A 22,642-nucleotide genomic window follows, 5' to 3' on the forward strand; every position below is an offset into this window, starting at 1 on the left:
ACAATGACCTGCATATGCATTGTCATGGTACCCTGCATTAGTGCTGGCACAGTGCTGTGCATTAGCATAGGCAGCAGGTCATGCATTGGCGCAGTCGCACTGACATGTTGATAATACTCTACTTTGCATTTATGTTATCATAGCACCCTGTCCAGTTGTTTCCCCGAATCTTGTAGAAGCCAAGGTCCATATCTCTGTGCAAGATTGGCAAGAAAGTGACACACAAAATTTAGAAATTCAAGGGCACAAAAGGAGGCCACCATGAAAAAAAGAGCTATCTGATCTGATACCACTTTCCAGCTCTTGGGCCAAGAATTATGGCATTTCAGATATGTATCCAAGCACGTCCAAGCTGTCAGGCATTACATGAGTTTCATTATAACCAGTTCAAGAGGAATATTGACAGCTTAATGATGCAGAGGAGGGTGGAAGAGCAGATTAGCTCGCTGCCCTTGGAACAGGAGAGAACTTGACTTGGCGATACGGAGAAAAGAAAAATGATTTCTGAGGCAGTTTTGTCCTTCAGATTCCAGCACTTTGAAACTTCCTGTTGGAAGTCAGACTGATGAACTTCAGATGCTCAGGTCCTGAGGAACCTGCAGCTCCCTTCAATATAGTTTAGATCCAGTGATTCATCCCTCTCACAGATGGCTCATGAAACCAGCAAAAGCAGCACTTCCATTGTTGGTGCAAACTGGACTTGATTTATTTGACAACACCAGGTTAAAGTCTAATGGGTTTATTTGGCAGCAAAAGCCACTAGCTTTCAGAGCGCTGCTCCTTCATCAGGTGAGTGGGAGTTCTGTTCACAAACAGGCATATAAAGACACAAACTCAATTTACAAAATAATGGTTGGAATGTGAGTCTTTACAGGTAATCAAGTCTTAAAGATACAGACAGTGTGAGTGGAGAGAGGGTTAGCACAGGTTAAAGAGATGTGTATTATCTCCAGCCAGGACAGTTAGTGAGATTTTGCAAACCCAGGGAAATCGTGGGGGTTACAGATAGTGTGACATGAACCCAAGATCCTACAAATTGAGTTTGTGTCTTTATATGCCCTGTTTGTGAACAGATCTCCCACTTACCTGACGAAGGAGCAGCGCTCCAAAAGCTAGTGGCTTTTGCTATCAAATAAACCTGTTGGACTTTATAGCCCAGTCCAGCGCTCGCATCTCCACATCATGATTTATTTGACAGGTTAAAGTTTTGCAATTGAAGGTAAAAGAAATCACTTGCCGTGCTCAGGGAGGTGGTCACCGATTTTTGCAACTCTTCCTTGCCAACCTTGTTTGAGGAGGAATGAAGTGGGGAACTGAGTTTGAGAAATGCACTTAGGTTGGTTTTATTATGTTTGATGGTTTCTCCCCACAGATCTTGGCCTGAGAGACGTAGCAAAGATTCTGGAAAAGGTATTTCTTGTTTTACCCAATTACTGCCTGGGACAGGCCCTGAATGACTTTTACCACAACTACCAATTGATTGCAGTGTGCACCACAAGCCCCTTTGCTGAATATATGTGCAAGGCATTCAGTAAGTATGTCCTCCAATTTCAAAATGCTTCTACACACACCATGTATGAACCAGGAAGGATCCGGCAGGAGAAGGAATAATGTCCTGTTTGTGACGATACACCATGTAGTCAGATAATTGGAATAAGGAGCAAAAACAGCATTCAAAGAGAACTGGGTCTATTTCCCACTTGTGCCAAATCCAAGTGCTCCAATTAAATAGCTCCCAATCTAATGTAACTGATTGATCAGTAAGTAAGCAATAAGTAGTGGACGCTATAATTAATCATGTGATTACAATATTCATATCCACATGGGGTCTGCATGTGAACTTTAATCTTTCTGTGCATTTGTTGATAAAGTGAAAGCAGAGTGCCTGAATATTTATTGATCATTGAGTATTTTGCCGCAATTTCAATAAATTAGAGAAGAAATGCTGTTGCAAATATCCACGTATGAAATAACATGATGGGAGGAAAGTGTTTCACCAAATCAGTATCACCTTAGTAATGCATGGCTACTCAGTAATTTGTATTGGACGCCAGTGACAGGTTTCACTGGAGTTAAATACAAAGCATTACATGAAACCCACATGTAGTGAAGAAGCTACCATCATCAAAGGTGGGAAAATCCTGGAGTTTGATTATTGTTTCCAAAATAAACTTGTGATAATGTGGTGATTTATCCCCCATATGAAAGGAAATAGGATATATGCCTGAGTTGTCTCACGACCCTGTCCATCGTCCCTAATAGAATCATAGCGTTGTTACAGCACAGAAAGGCAATTTGGCTCCACATGTCTGTACAGGCTGTTTGTATTAGCAACGCATCTAGTACCACTTCTCTGCCTTTTCCCCTTAGCCTGCAATTTTTCTTTCATTTTCAGACAATGATCTAATTTTCTGTTGAATCTGCCTCCAACCACATTCTCAGGCAGTGTTTTCCAGATCCTAAACACTTGTTACGTACAGATGTTTTTGCCTCATAACACTGTTGCATCTTTCGACAGTGGGATGGGAGCCTGTCCAGAATCTACCTACTGCATTCCCCAGACGTCTGGGCATTATCTATTACTTCCTAATGTTATTAGGTTGGCCAGAGTGGCCTAGAGACGGGAAAATGTAAAGAAAAAGGAGATTTTTGAAAATGTTAAAATTAGACTTATTCTCTAATGAAGCTCTTCTCACGTTATTGTAAGTAATGCCTTGTATATCATTGATCATTTGCAGACATCACCTACCAGACTAATTACTTTTCCTGGAATACTCCTGGAATTGGTCGTTTCGTTGTTGCTCTGGCAGTCCAGGGCTCCGCATTCTTGACTCTACTCTTACTAATTGAGTTCAGCATATTCAAAGTGTTATACAATTTTTTCCACCATATCAACTGGAGAAAGAAAACGGTGAGTTCATGGAGACAAAATAGTTAGTTAATTAGACAAGTGAGACTGAAAATCAAGTTTCTTTGATATGACGCAAAGCAATTCCTGATCATTGAAATTGTTGCCAAGTGAAGATGAAGAAACTTATTCTCAGCAAACATGACCAGGCCACTTGCTGCCAATGTTCTCTTGTTACTGGACTGCTGATTTCAATTTTATCATTGCAAGACAATAGACAAATAAGTTACAGGTTGTAATCTAATCAAGGGGTTGGTGGAGTGGTGGCTCTATATAGAATAACAGGAATGCATTACAGGCTGGAACCTAATTATAAAATCATAGACAGGTCACAGCACAGAAGGAGGCCATTCAACCCATCATGTCTGCACCAACTCTCAGTGAGAGCAAAACAGCTATTTCCATTCCTCATCTTTCCCCTCCAATTGTTTTCTTTTGAGGTGCTTATCCATAGAATCCCACGAGTTCGGAAAGAGGCTATTTGGCCCATGAAGTCTGCACTGATTCTCCGCAAGAACATTTTACCCAGGCCCAGCCCCCTACTCAATTTCCGTAATCCCACACATTTACCATGGCTATCCCACCTAACCTACACATTGTCGGACACTAAGGGGCAATTTAGCATGGCCAATCCACCTAACCTGCATGTCTTTGGACTGTGGGAGGAAACCAGAGACCTGGAGGAAGCCCACACAGACGAGGGGAGAATGTGCAAACTCCACACAGATAGTCACCCAAGACCAGAATTGATCCTGGGTCCCTGGCGCTCTGAGACAGCAGTGCTCACCATTGTGCCACTGTGCCGTCCTAAATGAGGGCTTTGCAGTAGTTTGGTTGTAGAATAATAGATACCCAGAAGAGAGATAAAAATCGGTATCTACCTGAGGGATTTCACAGGATTTATATAAATAACAGATACCCTAGGAGTGAGTTTAAAGCTTGTAATCCAATTGAGGGAATCAATGGGAGTGAGTTACAGGCTGGGATCTAATTGAGAAGTTTGGGGTGATGGGTTTTTTTTGTACATATATTTTTGTTACATAAATAGATATCCTGGAGTGAGTTACTGGCTGGAACCTAATTGAGAATGTGGGAGATTTAAGTAAAGAACAACAGTTGCTCTGCCATGAGTTGTGGGCTGGGATCTAATCAAGGGGTTTGAAGGATTTATACATAAAATAGCAAATGGCCATGAAGGAGTGACTGACTGGGCTCTAACAAAAAAGATCCTATAGCTCGGAAGGATCCTTGCAGCAGTATGTAGATAGCCCGACTAGAAAAGGGGCTATACTATGCAAAAGCTATGCAGGGGGGTTTAAACTGATTCAGAGGGGGGGTGGGATCCTGAGTAGCAGGGATGAAAGTGAGGGGGGCATGAACCTCGGGACAGTAGTTTTAGCTGGGGGAAGGGTAATTATGAGGCTATTAGGAGAGAATTAGGAAGCATAGGTTGGACTAGGAGACTACAGGGGCTGGGAACGTCCGAAATGTGGAGTTTTTTCAAGGAGCAACTACTGCGAGTCCTTGATATGTATGTCCCTGTCAGGCAAGGAGGAAATGGTTGAGCAAGGGGACCATGGTGCACTAAAAAAGTTGTTTCGCTGGTTAAAAGGAAAAAGGAGGCTTATGTCAGGATGAGACTTGAGGGCTCAGGTAGTGCACTGGAAAGCTTTAGATTGGCTAGGAGGGAGTTAAAGAGTGAGTTAAGAAGAGCTAAAAGAGAACACGAGAAGACTTTGGCTGATAGGATTAAGGAGAATCCTAAGGCGTTCTATAGATATGTTAAGAACAGAAGATTGGTTAGGGCAAGATTAGGGCCAGTTAGAGACAACAGTGGGAAGTTATGTGTGAAACCGGAAGAGATTGGAGAGGCACTGAACCAATATTTCTCTTCGGTATTCACGCAGGAAGACATAAATGTAGCTGTGGAGAACACTGGGTTACAGGGATGTAAACTGGATAGTATTGCAGTTGATAAGGAGAATGTGCTAGATATTCTTGAGGGTTTGAAAATAGATAAGTCCCCTGGGCCGGACAGGATTTACCCTAGGATTCTCTGGGAGGCAAGAGAGGCGATTGCAGAGCCTCTGGCTCTGATCTTCAGGTCGTCGTTGGTCACAGGTATAGTGCCAGAGGATTGGAGGATAGCAAATGTTGTCCCATTGTTTAAGAAGGGTAACAGAGACTTCCCCGGGAATTATAGACCGGTGAGTCTTACTTCTGTTGTGGGCAAAGTTTTAGAAAAAATTATTAGGGAAAGGATTTGTAGTTATTTAGAGAGTAATGAATTGATTGGAGATAGTCAGCACGGTTTTGTGAAGGGTTGGTCGTGCCTTACTAACCTTATTGAGTTTTTTGAGAAAGTGACCAAAGAGGTGGGTGGGGGTAAGGCAGTTGACGTGGTATATATGGACTTTAGTAAGGCGTTTGATAAGGTTCACCATGGAAGGCTTCTGCAGAAAATGCAGATGTATGGGATTGGGGGTGATTTAGTTAATTGGATCAGGAATTGGCTAGCAGATAGGAGACAGAGGGTGGTGGTTGATGGAAAGTATTCGTCATGGAGTTCGGTTACAAGTGGTGTGCCTCAGGGATCTGTTTTGGGGCCACTGCTGTTTGTAATTTTTATAAATGATCTGGATGAGGGTATAGTTGGGTGGATCAGTAAATTTGCTGATGACACCAAAGTTGGAGGAGTGGTAGATAGTGAAGAGGGGTGTTATAGTTTACAGAGGGACTTGGACAAGTTGCAGAGCTGGGCCGAGAGGTGGCAGATGGAGTTTAATGCGGAAAAGTGTGAGGTAATTCACTTTGGCGGGAATAACAGATGCATAGAGTATAGGGCTAACGGTAGGACTCTGAATAGTGTTGATGAACAGAGGGATCTAGGTGTATGTGTACATAGATCCCTGAAAGTTGGGAATCAAGTAGATAAGGTAGTTAGGAAGGCATACGGTGTCTTGGTGTTTATTGGTAGGGGGATTGAATTTAGGAGCCGCAACGTCATGTTGCAACTGTACAAAACTCTGGTGCGTCTGCACTTGGAGTATTGTGTGCAGTTCTGGTCCCCACATTATAGGAAGGATGTGGAGGCATTGGAGAGGGTGCAGAGGAGGTTTACCAGGATGTTGCCTGGTATGGAGGGAAGGTCCTATGAGGAGAGACTGAGGGATTTGGGGTTTGTTTTCGTTAGAAAGAAGGCGGCTAAGAGGGGACCTTATTGAAACATATAAGATGATTAGAGGTTTAGATAGGGTGGACAGTGATAGCCTTTTTCCTCAGATGGAGAAAGCTAGCACGAGGGGGCATAGCTTTAAATTAAGGAGTGGTAGATATAGGACGGATGTCAGAGGTAGGTTCTTTACCCAGAGGGTGGTGAGGGATTGGAATGCCCTGCCTGCTGCAGTTGTAGATGTGCCTAGTTTGGGGGCGTTCAAGAGATCCGTGGATAGGTTTATGGATGGAAAGGGATTGGTTTAGGTTAGAGGGTCATTGCTTTTTTAATTGGTCGGCGCAACATCGTGGGCCGAAGGGCCTGTTCTGCGCTGTAATGTTCTATGTTCTATACTGGATTTTGTTCTGGGCAATGAGCTGGGTCAGGTGGTTGAGGTTGCAGTAGGTGAACATGTGGCTAATGGAGACCACAACTCTGTCTACTTTAGGATACGAACGGAAAAAGATGAGAGCTGTCCTAAGGGGAGGGTGCTAAATTGGGGGAAGGCTAGATACAGCTGGATTAGGCAGGAGCTTAGGGATACAGACTGGGATAGGCTGTTGGAAGGCAAGACCACGTTAGGCATGTGGGAGTCTTTCAAGGGAAAACTGCAATGGGTGCAGGAAAGGCATGTGCCGGATAGGAGGAAGGATGGGAAAGGTAGGATTAGAGAGTCGTGGATTACTAGAGATATAGAAGACCTGGTTAGGAAGAAACGAGAGGCATATGTCAGATCTAAGCAGCTGGGAATGGAGAGAGCATTGGAGGAATACAGAGAGAGTAGGAGGGATCTCAAAAGGGGAGTTAGGAGAGCAAAGAGGGGGCATGAGATGGCTTTGGCAGGTAGGGTTAAGGAGAATCCAAAGGCATTTTACTCCTATCTTAAGAGCAGAAGGGTGGCTAGGGGTAAAATCGGTCCTCTCAGGGACAGACGAGGGGAATTGTGCTTAGAGGCAGAGGGAATGGGGGAGATCCTGAATGAATACTTTGCGTCGGTATTCACAAAGGAGAGGGGCTTGATGTCTGGTACGGTCATCGAGGGAGCGGTAGACCAATTGAAAGACCTATCGATTACGAGGGAAGAAGTGTTAGGGCTTTTAGGTAGCATTAAAACCAATAAATCTCCAGGGCCCGATGGCATTTATCCTAGGCTGCTTCAGGAGGCGAGAGATGAGATTGCTGGGCCTCTGACGCAAATCTTTGTCTCTTCTTTGGACACAGGTAAGGTCCCAGAGGACTGGAGGATAGCGAACGTGGTACCGTTGTTTAAAAAGGGTAGGAGGGATAGCCCGGGTAACTATAGGCCGGTGAGTTTAACGTCAGTGGTAGGCAAGTTGATGGAGAGGATTCTTAGGGAAAGGATGTATGAGCAATTAGAGCGTTGCAATCTGATTAAGGATACGCAGCATGGCTTTGTAAAGGGGAAGTCTTGCCTTACGAATCTGGTAGAATTCTTTGAGGAGGTGACAAAAATGGTCGACGGAGGACGAGCCGTTGATGTCGTCTATATGGATTTCAGTAAGGCGTTTGACAAAGTCCCTCATGGTAGGTTGGGAGAGAAGATTAAAGCTCATGGGATACATGGCCAGGTATCTAGATGGGTAGAGAACTGGCTTGCAAAGAGGAGTCAGAGAGTCGTAGTGGAGGGGTCCTTTTCTAGCTGGAGGTCTGTCACTAGTGGTGTGCCGCAGGGCTCAGTACTGGGACCTCTTCTCTTTGGAGTGTATATAAATGATTTGGAAGAGGGAGTAGGTGTGATCAGCAAATTTGCTGATGACACCAAGATGGCTGGATTGGCGGGCAGTGAGGAGCACTGTCTGGCAACACAATGGGATATTGATAGGCTAGTAGATTGGGCAGATATATGGCAAATGGAGTTTAATCCGGATAAATGTGAGGTGATGCATTTTGGCCAGAATAATGTAGGGGGGAGTTATATGATAAAGGGTAAGCCCATAAGGAGTATAGAATCGCAGCGAGACCTGGGGGTGCAAGTGCACAAGTCTTTGAAGGTGGCAGTGCAAGTGGAGAGTGTGGTGAAGAAAGCCTATGGTAAGTTAGCCTTTATAGGAAGGGGTATAGAATATAAGAGCTGGAGTCTAATGTTGCAGTTGTACAGAATGTTGGTTAGGCTGCATTTAGAGTACTGCGTCCAGTTCTGGTCGCCTTACTACCGGAAGGATGTGGAGACTCTGAAGAGAGTGCAGAGGAGGTTTATCAGGATGTTGCCTGGTATGGAAGGACTGGGTTATGAGGAAAGATTGAATAAATTGGGGCTGTTTTCCCTTGAAAGACGGCGACTGAGGGGGGATCTAATAGAGGTATATAAGATTACGAAGGGTATAGATATCTGAGTAAACAGAGGTAAGCTATTTCCTATGATAGAGACACACAGGACAAGGGGCCATGGACTTAAGGTGAGGGGTGAGAGGTATAACACAGATATTAGAGGGAGGTTTTTCACACAGAGGGTAGTGGGGGTATGGAATGCTCTGCCAAGTAAGGTGGTGGAGGCAAACACGCTAGAGTCATTTAAGAGTAACTTAGACAGGCACATGAGTGGGTTGGAGATGGGTGGATATAGGAGATTGTTTTAAATAAGGGTCATTAGCATTGGGACGGCCCTGGTAAGGCAAATGGATATGGTACAATAATAATCTTTTTTTTCTCTTTTCATTCACAGGTTTTAAGTCGGTCCGCCTTGTGTCCAATGAGGGGCATACACGCGATGGGTCGTACTTGGGCTGCTCTTGGTTGTTCGAGATTGGCCTAGTGCTTCATGTCATTAGTGTGTGCCTAAACTGGACCAGATACTGGGCAAGACGACAGCTCAGTGACTATCACTGATTGCTGTGCAGACACATGAATTTGGGCCAGTGTCTGTGGGAGTTCGCGCATTCTCCCCGTGCTTGCGTGGGTTTTCTCCAGGCGCTCCAGTTTCCTCCCACACCCCAAAGATATGCTGTTAGACTGATTGGCAGTAATAAATTGTCCCTAAATTAGTTTCCCTCAATGTGGATGGCCATAAAACATTAGACAAGTGTCATGGGTGGAGGGGGGGACTGTGATGTTAAGATGGTGGCGCGGGCTCGTTGGGCCGAAGGGCCTGTTTCCCGGGCTGTTTTTGTTCTTTCTTCTTCTTTGTTCTTTGTTTTTTTTTCACTATTTTATAAAGTTAGAGAATCTCAGAGCAGAGAATTCCTTCACTCTAGAGATTGAGTAAATAGGTTGGAGCAAACGGATTGGATATTCCAAGTAACATTTTTTCTGATTTCAGAGAGGATTGTCATTTTTAAAAAATCATTCTTGAGACGTGAGCATCACTGGCTAGGCCAGCAATTATTGCCAACTCCTAATTGCGTTTAGAAGGTGGTGGTGAACTGCCTTTCTGAATCGCTGCAGTCCACATGATGTAGGTACCTCCATCGTGCTGTCAGAGAGCATGTTCCAAGATTTTGACCCAAAAGCAGTGAAAGAATGGCAATATATTTCCAAGTCAGAATGGTAAATGGCTTGGAGGGGAGCTTCCAGGTGGTGGTGTTCCCATGTGTCTGCTGCCCTTGTTCTTCTAGATGGTAGCAGTTGTAGCTTTGGAGCCTTAATGAGTTCCTGTAGTGCATCTTGTAGATGGTATGTAGAGCTGCCACTTTTCCTCAGTGGTGGAGGAAATTAATGATCATGGATGGACTGCCAATCAAGTGAGGCTGCTTTGTCCTGGATGGTGTCAAGTTTCTTGAATGTTGTTGGAGCTACATTCATCCAGACAAATTGAGAGTGTTCCATCACAAAGACTTGTGCCTTGTAGATGGTGGCAGGCTTTGGGGAGTCAGGTGGTGAGTTACTTGTTGCAGGATTTACAGCTTCTGAATTGCTCTTGTAGCCACAGTATTTGTATGCCTAGTCCAGTTCAGTTTCTGGTCAATGGCAATGCCCAGGATATTGATAGTGGGCATTCAGTGATGATAATGCCATTGAATGTCAAGGGGTAAAATAATTGAATGTCCCCCCCTCCGCCTTTGCAATCCATAACCCAAACTTGTATCTCTACCTCAATTGAATGAGATTCTATCTTTGTCCCAGGCAGGTGTAGTGGCCCCAGGAATTGGGAGAGAACCTAGGGGCAGGGGAGGACCTTGAGGAAGAAACCAAGGATGAGTTGTGATTTGGAGGAAGTGAGATCATGGGGAGGTTGGATCAAAGGTCAAGGGGCGATCTAGGGGAGGGATAGCACCAACATGGGAGTCACAGAGAAAGAGTGAACCAAGTGGAAGGGTTACCTGGGTGGAGTGAGGGGTAAGGGGATGGCTGGAAGGAAGGTAGATGATTCAGAAGAGTGGAAAACTGGTGAGGGATGCACTTAGCAAAAGGGCTGATCTCAGGGGAGGGGACCCTGAGAGATGGGACATCCAGAGGAGTGGTGGGGAGACCAGTGGAGAGGGATCAAACCCAGAAGTGGAGTTTTTGATGACATAGGCTTGGGGGAGGAGAATCTGAACGGGGCTGAAAGAAGGACCTGAGCTGTGCTGAGTGCATGCTGATCCCCGTCAGTGCGCTCTTCCTGGAGGAAGGTGGGTCATCATCAAGAATGGAAATTGTTCCCAAACACAAAACAAACAACTTCCAGTAAGAAATGGAGAAAAATGTCTGACTTTGTGCCAATTGTAATAAACTTCCCAACCAATCACTGAGGCTGCAAATGCTGGAGACATAAAACTTAAACAGACTGTACTGTAAATGAGATAAGTCAGTTATGATTTGTGGAGAGAAAAAGCAAGTTAATGTTTCAAGAATGGATCCATTATCAATTCTAATGTAACATTGACCTGTCTGCTCTGCTCTCACACACTCACTGACCTACCATGAGCTGCTAGCACTTTCTATGACGAATTATATTTTGAGTGATGTAGCGGATATGAACAGGCTAATATTGTTGTCTTGTGCTAGGCTTTAATGATAGATGTCAGTACTGCAGAGTTAATTGAAGATTCTGATGTGATGGATGAGCGTTTGAGGATCGAGGAGTTATCACTTTCCCAAATGGACATCCCGTTGGTGATAAAGGAGCTCTCCAAGGTAGGTGCAATGCCTTTCCAGCTGTACTGACATTGTAGCAGGAAACCAGCTTTACAATCAGGTGACCTGTCAAGGAGTGACTGCTGGAGGAAACAATCTTTGTCATTGAGTTTTCTGCTGATGGTCTCAAATCAGGATATTGAATGCCCCTCCCCGAATGCTTTCCCTCCCCCTGCTTCCTCTCCCCCCTCCCCGAATGCTTTCCCTCCCCCCCACCCTCCACCCCCAGGATCCTCCACCACCAGCCTCACCCCCACCCCAGGAAACTTCCCCTCTCCTTTGAATTCTTTGCTCTCCCTAATTTTCCATCTCCTCCCTCAACCCAGATTCTCCCTCAGGTCCCCCCTCATCCCCTGGGTTCTACAATCCTAGCCCTTGCCCAGTATGTACTGCTTCCTGCAGTTTTCAATGATCTTGTCCTCTGGAGCATTATTTCAAACAGGGTAATTCACAATTGGTGGGATTTTTCCGACATTTATACTGGTGAGAATCATCACGGGCAATAGCTTTCCAAATTTTCCCGGCCCACCCACAGTGATGCCCGCCCATGTCAGGGCTGGAACCCCTGAAACTCTCGACATTACAACATAAACTATCGAGTGGCCTATTACCTAATGTTTCAAACTTATGAATATAAACATTCCCTTGCTATTTCGTTGCCTCCCACCTTACCCTCTATTCCCCAGCTTCTCTGTGGCCCCTGACATTCCACGTCCCTTCCGACAATGTTACTCACCCTACTGTGGAGTTTGGAAGAGTGAGAGGGGATCTTAGAAACCTATAAAATTCTAACAGGGTTAGACAGGGTAGATTCAGAAAGATTGGTGGGGGAGTCCAGTATCAGGGGTCATGGTTTGATGATAAAGAGTAAAGTTTTAGAATTGAGGTGAGGAGAAATTTCTTCACGCAGAGAGCACTGAATGTGTAATTCACTAGTTGAGGCCAAAACATTATTTGATTTCAAGAAGAAATTAAATATAGTTCTTGAGGCTAAAGGGATCAAGGGATCTGGGGGGAAGGGGGCATCAGAATATTGAATGTGATGATCATAATGAATGACAGAGCAGGCTTGAAGAACTGAATGGCCAGTCCTGCTTCTGGTTTCTATGTACTCTTTATGCTCCAACTCGTTCTCTATAACCCCAATAGCTTGACTCTGAATCTCCCTTTGGGAAATTAGCTGAAATCAAATTTCAGCAACATTTCCATTCTGATTGGCATTATCGCTGCTGTTCATAACTTACGTTAACAATTTCGACTTTGGAATCAAAAACAATTTCTAAATTTGTAGATGACACCAAATTAATTGGGAATGATATTTAATACTGACTGCAAACAAATGAGAGGAAGTCACTAATAAACTTGCAGAATGGGCAGTTATTTCACAAATTAAATTCAACACAGCTAAATGTGAGGTAGTATGTTTTGGTGGGATGAATAGGGGGTGGGGTCATTTATTATTTAGAAGGTGCAAGTCTAGATGGGGCAGAGTATGAATACACTAAAAGTTATGCCACAGATTAAAGGGGCCATAAAATGCAAACTAATCACTAGGCTTTATTTCTGGAGCCGTAGAATTGTTAACTAGGGAAGCTATGCTAAACATGTATCAAACCTTGGTTAGACCACATTTACAAGTGCTGCATGCAGTCCTGGTTAGCATATTAAGAATATAGAGCCACCGAAGAGTATACTGAGAAGATTTTACAAGGATGATATCAGAAATACATGGGTTTATACATCAGGAAAGGATTGGCAGTCTGAATCTCTCTTCATTTGAGAGAAATGTATGGCTGATCTAATAAAAGTATTTAAAATTATGTATGGTTTTGACAAAGTTGATACAGAATATTTTCTTTAAAGGGGCCTTTGATATAAGATAAAAATCTGATAGGCAATTCAGAAGAAACTTTTTTCCTTACAGAAGAGTGAGAATGTGGAACTCATGATGTGGCTGAAGCAAATAGCATAAGTGCATCTAAGAGGAAACTAAACAAGCATATGAGGGAGAAGTGAATGAAGAGTTACATTGATAAATTTAGTTGCGGAGAGATGGGAGAAGGCCTGAGTGGATCATAAAATCATAAGAGATACTGTCGGAACAGGAATAAGCCATTTGACCCATCCAATCTGCGCTAAGATCATGGCTGTTTTGATTGTGGCCTTAACTCATCCTACCTGCCTGCTCTCCTTCTCCCATAACCATTGAATTCCTTGCATCTAACTCAGCCTTGAGCATATTCAATGACCCAACCTCCACTGTTCTCTGTGGAAGAAAATTCTAAAGAGCAACAACCCTCTGGAGAGGAAGTTCCTCCTCATCCGTTTTAAACGGCAGACCTTATTTTTAAAATGTTCCCCTTTGTTCTAGATTCCCTCATGAGCAGAAATATCTTCTCAGCATCTACCCTTTCAAACCCCCTCAGAGTTTTACATATTTCAATGAGATCATCTCTTATTCTTTTAAACTCCAATAAGCATAGACCCAACCTCATAGAATCACCGACTTGTTAAGGCACAGAAGAAGGCCACTACTGATCAACCTTTCCTCAAGATAAAGGGGGAGCAGTTTAGAACAGAGTTGAGGAGGAACTTCTTCACTCAAAGGGTGGTGAATCTCTGGAATTCTCTGCCCGTTGAGGTGGTGGAGGCTGCCTCGCTAAATATTTTTAAGACGCAGGTTGATGGGTTTTTGATAAGCGAGGGGATTAAGGGTTATGGGGAGAGGGCGGGAATGTGGAACTGAGCCACGACAGATCAGCCATGATCTTATTGAATGGCGGGGCAGGCTCGAAGGGCTAGATGGCCTACTCCTGCTCCTATTTCTTATGTTCTTATTATGTTCTTATAAGACAACTCTAGTATGGAATGGTTGGGTTGAATAGTCTGTTTCTGTGGTGTATATCCTCTGTAATCCTATGAAATAGTAGAGATGTTAGACAAATATTTTGTGTCATTCTTTACAGTAGAAGACACAAGCCACGTATCAGGAATAGAGAGTAGCCAAGGGGTTAAGGAGAGTAAGGAATTTAAGATCGAAAGATATTTGTCAAGGAAAATCTGTTGGAGAAACATAAGGGACTAAAAGCTGACAAATTTCCACCACCTGATGGCCTTTGCTCTATGGTTTCAGAAGAGCTAGCTGCAGAGAAAATGGATACACCAGTCATGTTTTCCAAAATTACTAAATTCTAGAATGGTCCCAGTGGTTTGAAAGTCAGCAAATAGAACATCACTACCCAAGAAAGGAGGGAGAGAGAACTGAATGATCCTTTAACAGCAGACGAGCATTCTTCACTTGCTCTAGCTAATTGTACCTAACCAGAATGCCAATAATGAAACTGTATGCACAACAAGGCAAAGCTTAAAATGATATGACCCCATGTGTTCAGGAATTTGTAACACCTTTCTGCTATACTTAATGAGACCATATTAAAAATTGCAAAATTAAGGAACCTGATTGTACAGTTTAGTTTCCTTAAATGCCACTTCTGGCTCCACCTTTTTCTCTCTGAATCCTAAACTTGTTGCTTTGGATTTCAACAGGAACTGATGTTGACCCCTAAATTGCCAAACATTTTTTTCAACATAAAATCTATCCCCAGCTCCCCACCTGCCACAAAAAAATTAAACTAAACCTACCTAAAGCAATGCCTTTTTTAAAATATTTTACCCATCTAAATATCAATCCCTAAAACTGCCTTTAGGTTTCCTAACACTACAAAGGTGGAAGCTGTCAATGAATTCAAAAGGGAATTCTAGAATTCTAATATTTTATGATTCTATGAAATTGGATGAGCTCCTCCGGGAAATAAATGTTCGGGGCTATGAGATTGAGCAGAGGAATGGGACTGATTGGATTGTTCTGTAGAGAGTCGGCATTACACCTGATGAACACTGTTGTATAAGACAGGAAAGTACAGGCCAGCTAGCCTGACATCAGTTGTTGGTAAAATGCTAATATCTATTAATATGATTGTCTTAACAATGCACTTTGCAAATAACAGCATGGATCAGACAAAGTCAGCATAGTTTTACAAAAGGAAAATTGTGTTTTACAATTTTATTGGAGTTGGTCACGGGTGGAGAGGGGACTCAATGTTAAAACGGCGGTGTGGGCTCGTTGGGCCGAAGGGCCTGTTTCCCGTGCCGTGTTGTTCTTTGTTCCTTGTTCTTTTTTAATAATGTAACTAGTAGCTTTAAAAAAAAAAGGGGAAACAGTAAATGTAGTATGCCACACAAAATGTTAATAAGCAAGATAGGGACTCATGGAGTTGGGGCAATATATTAGCATGGATATAGGATTGGTAATGGACAGGAAGCAGCAAGTTGGATTAACAGGGTATTTTTAAGTTATCAGGCTGTAACTAATGGTGTGTCGCAAGGAGCAATCCTATGGCCTCAGCTATTTGCAATTAATGTAAATGACTTTGGCAAAGAGACAGACTATTGCATCCAAGTTTGCTAACACTACAAAGCTTGGTGTGAATATAGGCAATGAGGAAAACAAAGTGGCTGCAAAGAGGTATAGACGGGTTAAGTGAATGGGTAACAAGTTTGCAGGTGGAGTATAATTTGGAGAAGTGTGAAGTTATTTGCTTCAGCGCTAAGAATAGAAAAACAGAATCTTTTATAAAAGGCATGAACATTTTAAATGTCAATGTTTGGAGAGACTTAGTGTATGTGCAGAAGGAACACAATGCTGGCATGCAAGTACAGCAAGCAATTTGGAGGGCAAATTGCATTTTGGCTTCTATTGCAAAGAGATTAGAGTGCAAGAACAAGGAGGTCTTGCTACTATTGTACAGGGCTTTGGTGAGATCATACTTGGCAGCAGACAATACAGCAAAAGTTCACTATATTGGTTCCCAATTGCCCTATGGTGAGAGGCTGAGTAAATTGGCCCTGTACTTTCTGGCATTCGGAAGTCTGAGTGGTAATCTCATTGAAACATACCAGAATGTAAAAAGCCTTTCCAATGTAAACGCTGAGCATTTGGATTCTCCTGGGCTGGAGAATCTAGAACACAGGAGCACAGGCTCAGGATAAGCACTTGGAACTGAGAAGAGAAATATCTTCATTCAGAGGGTTGTGAATCTTGAAATAGTTACCACAGAGGGTTGTGGATACTTTGTCATTGAGTATATACAAAGTGAGATGGATTTTTGATCTCCCAATGAATCAAGAGTTATGGAGAGTGGGCAGGAGAGTCAGGTTGAGGCAGAAGATCAGCCGTGTTCATATTGAATGACGGAGCCGATTCAAGGGACCAAATGGTCTACTCCTGTACCTATTTTTCTGATTAAAGACACTTTAGAAATGCAGGTCTTTCTTTCATTTGTCGTGGAATAACCAGCCTCTGCCCTGTTCTTGTAGCCACAGTCTTGACAAGGCAGGTTTATTTGATGTGACCCCAAGACCTTGATGCAGGGGATAGGGTTGAGGATTGGGGGCGGAAGGGTGGTAGTTTTGAATTGAATTGATTTATTTTTGTCAAATGTTGGGTTACAGTGAAAAGTATTGTTTCTTGTGAGCTATACAGTGAAAGCATTCCATTCATAGAGTACATAGGGGAGAAGGAAAGGAGAGGGTGCAGAACATAGTGATGCAGTTACTGATAGGGTGAAGAGAAAGATCAGCTTAATATGGGGAAGCAATCGCCCAATGATATTTTGTTCAACTATCAATCCAGAAGCTCAGCTAATGTTCTGGGGACCCAGGTTTGAATCCCACCACGACAAATGGTGGAATTTGAATTCAGTTAAAAAAATTCGAAATTAAGAATCTACTGAGGACCATGAAACAATTGTCGACTGTCAGAAAAACCCATCTGGCTCACTGATGTCCTTTAGGGAAGGAAATCTGCCATCCTTACCCAGTCTGGCCTACATGTGACTATAGACCCACAGCACTGTGGTTGACTCTCAACTGCCCTCTGAGCAAGGGCAGTTAGGGACGGGCAATAAATGCTGGCCAGCCAGCGAAGCCCATGTCCTGCAAATGAATTAGAAACCGTGACAGGATCATTCAAAAGCCACATGGCAGCAGTGAAGAAGCTGTACTTGAGTTGGTTGGTACTTGTTTACAGACTTTTGTATCTCTTCTCAACAGAAGAAGGTGAAAGAGAGTATGTCCAGGGTGCATGATTATCTGGCTCCTTTCCTGAGGTAGTAGGAAGTTAGACAGAGTCAGTCGATGAGAGGCTGGTTTGCGTGATGGACTAGACTGCGCTCACAACTCTTTCTAGTTTCTTGCAGTCTTGGGCACAGCAGGAGCCATACCAAGCTGTGATGCATGTGGAAAGGATGCTTTCTGTAGTGTATCTGTGAAATTGGTGAGAGTTGTAGTGAACATGCTGAATTTCTTTAGCCTTCTGAGAAAGTGGAGGCGTTGGTGGGCTTTCTTAACTACAGGATCGGTGGGAATGGACCAGGTGTGTTGTGGGTTGGCCAAGTTGGCGATGGGAAGAGCAAATGGCTGGGGTTTTCGATTTTCAAGCTGGTTATAACTGGCATTATCTCCCACTTTTGTTATTTTTTTAAATTCATGGGATATGAGCTTCCACTGGCTAGTTGTAAGCTGCCTTCTTGAACTGCTGCATGGTGTACACCGACAGTGCTCTAGGGAGGAGTCTCAGGATTTTCAACCAGCAACAGTGAAGGAACAGCAATATATTTCCAGGTCAGAATGGTGAGTGACATGGAGGGGAACTTCCAGGTGGTGGTGTTGCTAGGTATCAGCTGCCCTTGTCCTATTAGATGGTAGTGGTCATGGTTTTTGAAGGTGCTTTCTAAGGAGCCTTGGTAAGTTCCTGAGGTGGTGGAAGAATTGAATGTTTGTGGATGTGATGCCAGTCAAGCAATCTACTTTTTCTTGGGTGATGTCAAGCTTCTTGAGTGTTGTTGGAGCTGCACTCATCCAGGCAAGTGAAGAGTGTCCCAAGATATTCCTGACTTGTGCTTTGTAGCTTGTGGACAAACTTTGGGGAGTCAATGAGGTCAGTTACTTGCCAGGATTCCTTGTCTCTGATCTACTCCTGTCAGCTCAATTTTTAGATGGCTAGTCCAGTTCAGTTTCTGGTCAGTCTGCAATACTTAGATTTACTCTTATTGGAGGTCATTTCCTGGCATTTGCGTGGCACGAACATTTATTGTCCTTTATCAGCCCAAGTCTGGATATTGAGCAGATCTTGCTACATATGGACACATATTGCTCCAGTATCTGAGGTGGTGAACATTGTGCAATCATCAGGGACATCTTCACTTTCTATCTTATAATGGAAAGAAAGTCATTGATATGAACCAGCTAAAGATGATTAAGCTTAGGACACAACCAGAGGAACCTTTGCATAATTTGTTGGAGTTGAGATGATTGACCTTGAGCTTGATGATCTCCCAGTCTGTAATTCACATTTTGTCTTTCAGACTTATCCCATGGAGACAGTGCCTGCTGTGAAGAACATTTCTTTAGCTGTAAATAAAGGGGAATGTTTTGGGTTGCTGGGGTTTAATGGAGCTGGGAAAACAACCACCTTCAAGATGTTGACTGGTGATGAGAAGGTGAGCAGGGGAAATGCCTATGTCAACGGTTACAGTATCCTGAAAGACAAAATAAAGGTGAGTACTCACTAACCATTCACCAGCACTGCATTTACAGCACAGAAGCTGACCATTTAGCCCAACCTGTCCATCCTTGTGTTCGTGCTTCAATTCAGCTTCTTCCCACCCTTCCTCATCCACTCTTATCGGCATGTTCTTTTATTCTTTTCTCTTTCAGATTCCCCTTAACTTTCCACATTCTCACCACTCTGGGATCTATTAGTTACTATCCTCTATTGATGAGCCCTAGTTCTGATATGCTTCGCAAATGGGAACATCCTCTCTATGCCTACCTTTTTGAATCCTTTCATAATCTTTAAAAGCTCTATTATATCAACACTCAAGTCTTCCCTTTTGCAGCAAGCACCCTACCTGTTCACTTTTTCCTGGTGAGTATAACTTTTTAGCCCTTGTATCATCACGCTGAATCCCTTTTGCACTCTCTCAAGTTCCACAGCAATCATTCAGTTACATCGTGAGCATTCAGTGTGATATAGACTACATTGAGCATGCACCCTTTTTGTTTTCTGCCAGGGCAGTTTCTGGGCATTGTACATGGGTTATTGTTAACTGGACTGAGGTAACTAGGTGGGTAAAACATGAAGGGAGTTTCCCAGACTTCGCTTCTGGCTCTTGGCATGTGGCAGAGGGGTTCCCATTCTGCAGGAGGAGGGGGGGGAATTCCCTTCCCACAGGAGAAAGGGGGGTTCCCATTCCTGCAGAAGAAAGGGGAGATTCCCACCTCAAAGGAGAAGGGGGTTCCCATCCCGCAGGAAGAAGGGGGTTCCCATCCCACAGAAGGAAGGGGGGATTCCCATCCCGCAGGTGAAAGGTGGGGGGGGGTTCCCATCCCGCAGGAAGAAGGGGAGGTTCCCATCCCGCGGGGGAAAGGGGGAGGTTCCCATCCCGCAGGAGGAAGGGGGGGGGATTCCCATCCCGCGGGGGAAAGGGGGGGGTTCCCATCCCGCAGGAGGAAGGGGGGGGGATTCCCATCCCGCAGGAGGAAGGGGGGGGGATTCCCATCCCGCAGGAGGAAGGGGGGGGGATTCCCATCCCGCGGGGGAAAGGGGGGGGTTCCCATCCCGCAGGAGGAAGGGGGGATTCCCATCCCGCAGGTGAAAGGTGGGGGGGGGGTTCCCATCCCGCAGGAAGAAGGGGAGGTTCCCATCCCGCGGGGGAAAGGGGGGGGTTCCCATCCCGCAGGAGGAAGGGGGGATTCCCATCCCGCAGGTGAAAGGTGGGGGGGGGGTTCCCATCCCGCAGGAAGAAGGGGAGGTTCCCATCCCGCGGGGGAAAGGGGGGGGTTCCCATCCCGCAGGAGGAAGGGGGGATTCCCATCCCGCAGGTGAAAGGTGGGGGGGGGGTTCCCATCCCGCAGGAAGAAGGGGAGGTTCCCATCCCGCGGGGGAAAGGGGGGGGTTCCCATCCCGCAGGAGGAAGGGGGGGGGATTCCCATCCCGCGGGGGAAAGGGGGGGGTTCCCATCCCGCAGGAAGAAGGGGAGGTTCCCATCCCGCGGGGGAAAGGGGGAGGTTCCCATCCCGCAGGAGGAAGGGGGGGGGATTCCCATCCCGCAGGAGGAAGGGGGGGGGATTCCCATCCCGCAGGAGGAAGGGGGGGGGATTCCCATCCCGCAGGAGGAAGGGGGGGGGTTCCCATCCCGCAGGAAGAAGGGGAGGTTCCCATCCCGCGGGGGAAAGGGGGAGGTTCCCATCCCGCAGGAGGAAGGGGGGATTCCCATCCCGCGGGGGAAAGGGGGGGGTTCCCATCCCGCAGGAGGAAGGGGGGATTCCCATCCCGCAGGAGGAAGGGGGGGGGATTCCCATCCCGCAGGAGGAAGGGGGGGGGATTCCCATCCCGCAGGAGGAAGGGGGGGGGATTCCCATCCCGCAGGAAGAAGGGGGTTCTCATCCTGCAGGGGTGAGGCAATTCCAGCCCCATAGGAGGAGGGGGGATTCCCATCCTAGAGGAGGGGGGGATTCCATTCCCACAGCAGTGGTGGGGGTGGGGGGGGGGGGGAGTTGGTGGGGTTCATATCCTGCAGGAGAGGGGGAGTCCATCCCAATAGGAGGAGGGGTGTTCCCATCATGCAGGACCAGGGCAGGGTGTTACATCACAAAGAACAAAATCAGCCCGGGAAACAGGCCCTTTGGCCTAACGAGCCCGCGCCGCCATCTCAACACCACCAGTCCCCCTCTCCACCCATGACCCCTATCTAATGTTTTATGGCCATCCACATTGAGGGAAACTAATTTAGGGACAATTTATTACTTCCAATCAGCCTAACAGCACATCTTTGGGGTGTGGGAGGAAACCGGAGCACCCGGAGAAAACCCACGCAAGCACGGGGAGAATGCGCGAACTCCCACAGACACCGGCCCAAATCCATGTGTCTGCACAGCAATCAGTGATAGTCACTGAGCTGTCATCTTGCCCAGTATCTGGTCCAGTTCAGGCACACACTAGTGACATGAAGCACTAGGCCAATCTCGAACAACCAAGAGCAGCCCAAGTACGACCCATCGTGTGTATGCCCCTCATTGGACACAAGGCGGACCGACTTAAAACCTGTGAATGAAAAGGAAAAAAAAAATTATTATTGTACCATATTCATTTACCTTACCGGGGCCACCCCAATGCTAATGACCCTTATTTAAAACAATCTCCTATATCCACCCATCTCCAACCCACTCATGTGCCTGTCTAAGTTACTCTTAAATGACTCTAGCGTGTTTGCCTCCACCATCTTACTTGGCAGAACATTCCATACCCCCACTACCCTCTGTGTGAAAAACCTCCCTCTAATATCTGTGTTATACCTCTCCCCCCTCACCTTAATCCATGGCCCCTTGTCCTGTGTGTCTCTATCATAGGAAATAGCTTACCTCTGTTTACTCAGATATCTATACCCTTCATAATCTTATATACCTCTATTAGATCCCCCCCCTCACTTGCCGTCTTTCAAGGGAAAACAGCCCCAATTTTTTCAATCTTTCCTCATACCCCAGTCCTTCCATACCAGGCAACATCCTGATAAACCTCCTCTGCACTCTCTTCAGAGTCTCCACGTCCTTCCGGTAGTAAGGCGACCAGAACTGGACGCAGTACTCTAAATGCGGCCTAACCAACATTCTGTACAACTGCAACATTAGACTCCAGCCCTTATATTCTATACCCCTTCCTATAAAGGCTAACATACCATAGGCTTTCTTCACCACACTCTCCACTTGCACTGCCACCTTCAAAGACTTGTGCACTTGCACCCCCAGGTCTCGCTGCGATTCTATACTCCTTATGGGCTTACCCTTTATCATATAACTCCCCCCTATATTATTCCAGCCAAAATGCATCACCTCACATTTATCCGGATTAAACTCCATTTGCCATGTATCTGCCCAATCCACCAGCCTATCAATATCCTGTTGTATTGCCAGACAGTGCTCCTCACTGCCCGCCAATCCAGCCATCTTGGTGCCATCAGCAAATGTGCTGATCACACCACCTACTCCCTCTTCCAAGTCATTTATATACACTACAAAGAGAAGAGGTCCCAGTACTGAGCCCTGCCGCACACCACTAGTGACAGACCTCCAGCTAGAAAAGGACCCCTCCACTACGACTCTCTGACTCCTCTTTGCAAGCCAGTTCTCTACCCATCTAGATACCTGGCCACGTATCCCATGAGCTTTAATCTTCTCTACCAACCTACCATGAGGGACTTTGTCAAACGCCTTACTGAAATCCATATGGACGACATCAACGGCTCGTCCTCCGTCGACCATTTGTCACCTCCTCAAACAATTCTACCAGATTCATAAGGCAAGACTTCCCCTTTACAAAGCCATGCTGC

The 22,642-nt window shown here is 45.3% G+C and overlaps 1 protein-coding gene across 2 annotated transcripts in view; it reads left to right on the top strand.

Annotated features, from left to right (window-relative positions):
• abca3b (ATP-binding cassette, sub-family A (ABC1), member 3b) overlaps positions 1-22,642 on the top strand; it is a 125,769-nt gene that overhangs the window by 84,007 nt on the left and 19,120 nt on the right. For both annotated transcript variants that reach the window (XM_080206671.1, XM_080206670.1), the window contains 4 exons: positions 1,373-1,531; positions 2,739-2,911; positions 11,067-11,195; positions 18,620-18,811. In XM_080206671.1, the coding sequence (XP_080062797.1) occupies positions 1,373-1,531; positions 2,739-2,911; positions 11,067-11,195; positions 18,620-18,811 (653 nt within the window). The remainder of the gene's footprint in view (positions 1-1,372; positions 1,532-2,738; positions 2,912-11,066; positions 11,196-18,619; positions 18,812-22,642) is intronic.

Source organism: Carcharhinus amblyrhynchos, chromosome 18 (genome assembly GCF_965287045.1).
Source record: "Carcharhinus amblyrhynchos chromosome 18, sCarAmb.v2.hapA, whole genome shotgun sequence".
NCBI lineage: Eukaryota > Metazoa > Chordata > Chondrichthyes > Carcharhiniformes > Carcharhinidae > Carcharhinus > Carcharhinus amblyrhynchos.